The sequence below is a fragment of the Dacryopinax primogenitus genome (genome assembly GCF_000292625.1).
Source record: "Dacryopinax primogenitus strain DJM-731 SS1 chromosome Unknown DACRYscaffold_10, whole genome shotgun sequence".
Lineage (NCBI taxonomy): Eukaryota > Fungi > Basidiomycota > Dacrymycetes > Dacrymycetales > Dacrymycetaceae > Dacryopinax > Dacryopinax primogenitus.
Window position 1 is genome coordinate 755,357 of NW_024467207.1, and position 4,444 is coordinate 759,800.

The window sequence follows — 4,444 nt, forward strand, 5'->3', positions numbered from 1 at the left end:
TGTCATAAAGGCTTAGTCATGTCTCTTGACCAAGCAATGAGCTGGTGCCCTGACAGGGGTTCCGCCCCAGACAATTGTCAAGCTGAAATGTTGTTCTTGTTGAGTGGACCCTTTTCCAATTGGGAATACATCTCCTGATGGCACTTTGAAAAACATATCAACCCATCCTCAGTACTTTCAGTTCTGTCTCTTTGCCAGTACCAGACCTTGAGGATCAAGTTCCTGGAAGGCGCTTTGCAAGCCAGGTTCCAGATAGCAATGTTGCAACATCCTGCTTTATTCTATGCACAATAGACTTGCTTGGACCACATAATACCAACCATCATCTCTGCCCCTGTCCAATGATTGGGATCCTGGTTGCCTGCCATTCTCATGCATGAATTGATCCAGCATGTGGGAACACCGTCGGAGCAATAAAAATGGATGATTCTCAATTTGAAGACCCAATCCAAATCATCCTGCTTGACTACATGTTGATACCTCATGCACAGCATTGAAAGCAGTATCATGGCTGAGGAGAACTGTTTGGGTCTTCATGGATGCTTGTTCTCAGGATTCGCCGCCTATTCCTCCTAATTTCAGTGCTATTTTAGTCTGGTCACCAACATGGATGTGTGAGACATTGTTCTTCTGTCATCCCAACACTTGAGTTATATCTAGCTATGGTGGCAACATGTTTGGGCTGCAGGAAGACCTTCGGAAACTGGGCCAGGCTAAAGCAGCACACAACACAGCAGAAAAGAACCCCATGCTTTCAGTACTCAGAAGTGCACTGGGGTTCTGTGGATAGCAAGGATATGTTGGACTCATCAAGTGACAACAATAACAAACAATGCAAAGATACATTTATGATCAAAGGTACAAGTGTGTTTGACATGCTGCAGGAGAAGCTGGATGCAACCTCCCTTGGTTTCAAACCATTATTGCATACTTCAGATCAAACAAAACCAGGGCAAAATATGCATGATTTACAACATGACATATTCCAGGCTCCTCAACTGGGACTATCTGAGACTCCCCAATCAACATGGAAGTATACCCCTGCTGCCAGCATTCCCCTCCCAGGCCAGAGGGAGACACCTTATGCAGCATATGCTGGCATCAAGGAAGACAGTGATCAATGAGGCCCCTTCTCTTCACCCATCAGCTTTCATCTTGCTCATTGGCTGAAGGCTGAAGGCATAGGTTATGCTGCTACTGACAGGCTCCTGACTCCCCTGGTAAGCTGTGTGTATGCCTTCAGGTTGACACAACTCAACCCCTTCTTGAAGTTTGTCAATCACACAAAGAGTTCTTACGAGTTGAATAAACTTATTGACCATCAGTTACCAGTTCCTCAGCTAGACTGGGAGAAGATAGAGATTCCTCTGGTTGGACATTCTCATATCTTGACCTTTCACTGTCAGTCACTCCTTGGAGCTATTCATTCATTGTTTGGCAGTCTGCAACTTCTAGAACACTCACTTCGCTCCAGAGCAACATTTTGCAGATGAGGCCCAAGAAAATCATCTTTACTCTGAGATGTGGATGGGAAATTGGTGGCATTGAATTCAAGTACCCTTCCTCCCCCCTCCTTCTCCAAACGTTCTCCTAACAACCATGATACAAGGGCAGCTACCTCATGGAGCTACTCTTGTTCCAGTCATACTGGCAATGGACAAAACCCAGCTCACACAATTCTCTGGAAATAGGCAAGGCTATCCAGTTTATTTGATGATCAGCAACTTACCCAAGGAAATCAAAAAATTGATATCTATGCAATCTTGGATGCTCATTGGACTTCTGCCTATGGATTTGTTTGACAAGATGGGGCTGAGCGATGAGGCTGCAAAGGTTGTGTGACAGTGCCTCTTCCACTTTTGTAAGACTCAACTCATACAGGAAATCAAGAGTACTGGCATGGAAGGTGTTGAAATGGTCTCTGCTGATGGTCTTGTCAGACTTTGCTTCCCTATCCTCAGAGGATACATTGGCAATTATCCAGAGAACTGTCTTGCATCTTGTATGGCCTACAGTTCTTGTCCAATTGGAAATATTGGTAGACATGACATGGGACGTTATGGTTGGTATCCTCCACAGTACCTTGTCTCCTGAATCTGGCCCTGTCAATACTACAATGTGTTGTCTCAACATTGAACTGCAGTCAATATCACAGTCTCAAAGTCCTCAACACTGACAGCAAATCCACTTACCTCCAAATCCTGCTACTCATGCAAACCAGAAGACTCAGATCTTACAATGTCATGACAAGGGCATTATCGCTCACCACTGTCCCAGATCCCTTTTTTGCCGGCCTCCCCCATGCTGAGATACACTCCTTGCTCTACCCAGATATTCTACATCAATTGTTACAGGGTATCCTCAAGCATGTTGTCTCTTGGCTAAAGCAAGTATTGGGAGTGCAAGAGCTGGACTGTTGTTTCAGAAGCATCCCTCTGACTTATGGCACTACAGTATTCAAAGATAGTTTTCTGGACTATTCCTGCATGACCAGGAAAGATTTCAAGAAAATTGCCCAAGTTCTTGTTGGAGCCATATGTGGGCCTCCTGTTCTTGTGAAAAAAAGGGGAAGATGGTGTTCAGATCATGAAGGCTACTGCAGCTGTTGTGGAGTTCTATTACCTAGCATCTTTGCCAACCCATTCAGACTGCACACTGCCTTTACTCCGATGGGCCCTTTTAGACTTCCACAAGAATAAGTGGGGCTTCACAAGCCTGGGGGTTAGGAACAATAAAGGAGTGGGAAAAGGGGAGAAAAGTGTGTCATGTTTGCCCTCCCTTTTTACTGCCAACATTCTTTGACTTTTGACTTGCAGCAAATCTATTTTGCATTCTGAAACTTCACTCTCTTGTTCACTATGTGTGGTCAATCGTGGAAGGCAGAGCTCTGGATGGCTGGTCTACAGAAATGAGCAAGAGATTGCACATCGACCTGATGAAGAATGCCTTCTGAGCTAGCAGTGGAAGAAAAGAAACTTCTACAATGGAAATGGCGAAATGGGTTGTGCAACAAGAAGCTATGCAAGAATTTTCCTCTCTCGTGTCTATGCCACGTAAAGGTACCTCATTCTTTTATGTGTATGGTAATACTAAGGTGTCTCATGCTTGCAGAACAACCACATAACTGGAGGGGGCAATGCCCAACAAGAGACATACTGGATTGGAGTTCCACTCTACACCACCTTTCCAAGCAACCAAATTTTCCAAGTGTATCTCTCTCGGAAGTGATTGATCCTGCCCATTGGTCTTGCTCAGAGTTTATGTGCCCTATGCAAGCATACACCAGAAAACACTGCCATGAATGTTCCCAAAGAAGCATGGAGAAACCTATCTCCTTGCCTTTCTTTAATTTGGTTTCCGTGTGGTCAAAGATGCTAATAGACATCAAAAGTGGAACAGAAAGCTTCAAATGTGTTGTTCATGCTTGTCCCAGTTGCAGGAAAGGTGAAAAATGGTTGCTGCGCAATCATTCTGCTTGTTTTGACATGGTGCTCATTGATCAGTCAGAAAAACAAGGCAGTGGCATCAATGGTATGTACACAGCATGTGTGTGTACCTTCTAAGCTGATCTGACATACCTGTATCTTCACATGATAGCCTTTGGCACAGCCCATGTGAAATTGATATTCAGGTTGCTGGTAGAAGCAAGCTGTGTCATGTTGCAGATGGACAACCCCCAGCCTCTTGCCTATGTCAAGTGGTATACTGACCCATGCTCTCAAACTGTTCATGCATCTGGAATGCCAGTCATTGGGCACACATTCACAGAAGATGGCAAGCCCAAGTCAGATATTATCTCATTGCAGTCTATCAGACAACACTGTATGCTACAAGCTATCAGAAAAGACAATGTTTCATGGTCAGCTGAGGAGGTGCTCAACCTCTGCCCCAAATTCTTCCTTAACAAGTTTCTAGATAGACAGCTTTATCAGCTAATAGGTTAGCTACTGCAACTATGTTATTTGTCATCTGAACCTGTTGGGAGAGAATGATCTTGTTCTTTAACCACTCTCAGTCCTTCCTCATCTGTGCCGAGAGGGCCAGATGGTTGACCTCTGCACTGGTACCCCAGACAGAGTCTTCTGAATGGTCTGAAGAAAGCAAAGCTTAATAGAGCGAGACCTACACAAGAGTACCAGAGCTTGATTGCAATGGATACAGAGGGCAGGAGTGCTCAGTATTCTGAGTATCGCTGTCCCCTGTCTTCATCCTGTCACAGATCCTCCACAGCAGCTATCAGTGCTATGAAGGCAAAAGACATTGTTGCCATCAGTCTGTCAGGGCACCAGCTCATTGCTTGGTCAAGAGACATGACTAAGCCTTTATGACATGGAAGTAGCTGGTATACCTTGGCATGTGCTGGAACCTGCTGGAAGGATTGGACGGTCAGGTGACCTGCTGTGCATGGCTGTGCATGACCTCATATGATCTCATCCTTGGTCAT

The 4,444-nt window shown here is 45.0% G+C and overlaps 3 protein-coding genes across 3 annotated transcripts; all 3 read left to right on the plus strand.

The window, feature by feature from the left end:
• Positions 1 to 673: 673 nt before the first annotated feature.
• On the plus strand, positions 674 to 1,124 carry DACRYDRAFT_108081 (uncharacterized protein; the record flags this gene model as incomplete). The annotated part of the gene is made up of 2 exons (XM_040768583.1): positions 674 to 757; positions 885 to 1,124. 2 exons carry the CDS (start codon positions 674 to 676, stop codon positions 1,122 to 1,124), a joined length of 324 nt encoding a protein of 107 aa, XP_040628430.1.
• A 475-nt stretch (positions 1,125 to 1,599) lies between these two features.
• DACRYDRAFT_52841 (uncharacterized protein) lies at positions 1,600 to 2,094 on the plus strand (the record flags this gene model as incomplete). The annotated part of the gene is given in 2 exon segments (XM_040775133.1): positions 1,600 to 1,833; positions 1,846 to 2,094. 2 exon segments carry the CDS (start codon positions 1,600 to 1,602, stop codon positions 2,092 to 2,094), a joined length of 483 nt encoding a protein of 160 aa, XP_040628431.1.
• A 149-nt stretch (positions 2,095 to 2,243) lies between these two features.
• On the plus strand, positions 2,244 to 2,953 carry DACRYDRAFT_52996 (uncharacterized protein; the record flags this gene model as incomplete). The annotated part of the gene is made up of 3 exons (XM_040775143.1): positions 2,244 to 2,555; positions 2,584 to 2,758; positions 2,817 to 2,953. 3 exons carry the CDS (start codon positions 2,244 to 2,246, stop codon positions 2,951 to 2,953), a joined length of 624 nt encoding a protein of 207 aa, XP_040628432.1.
• Between the last annotated feature and the right edge of the window lie 1,491 nt (positions 2,954 to 4,444).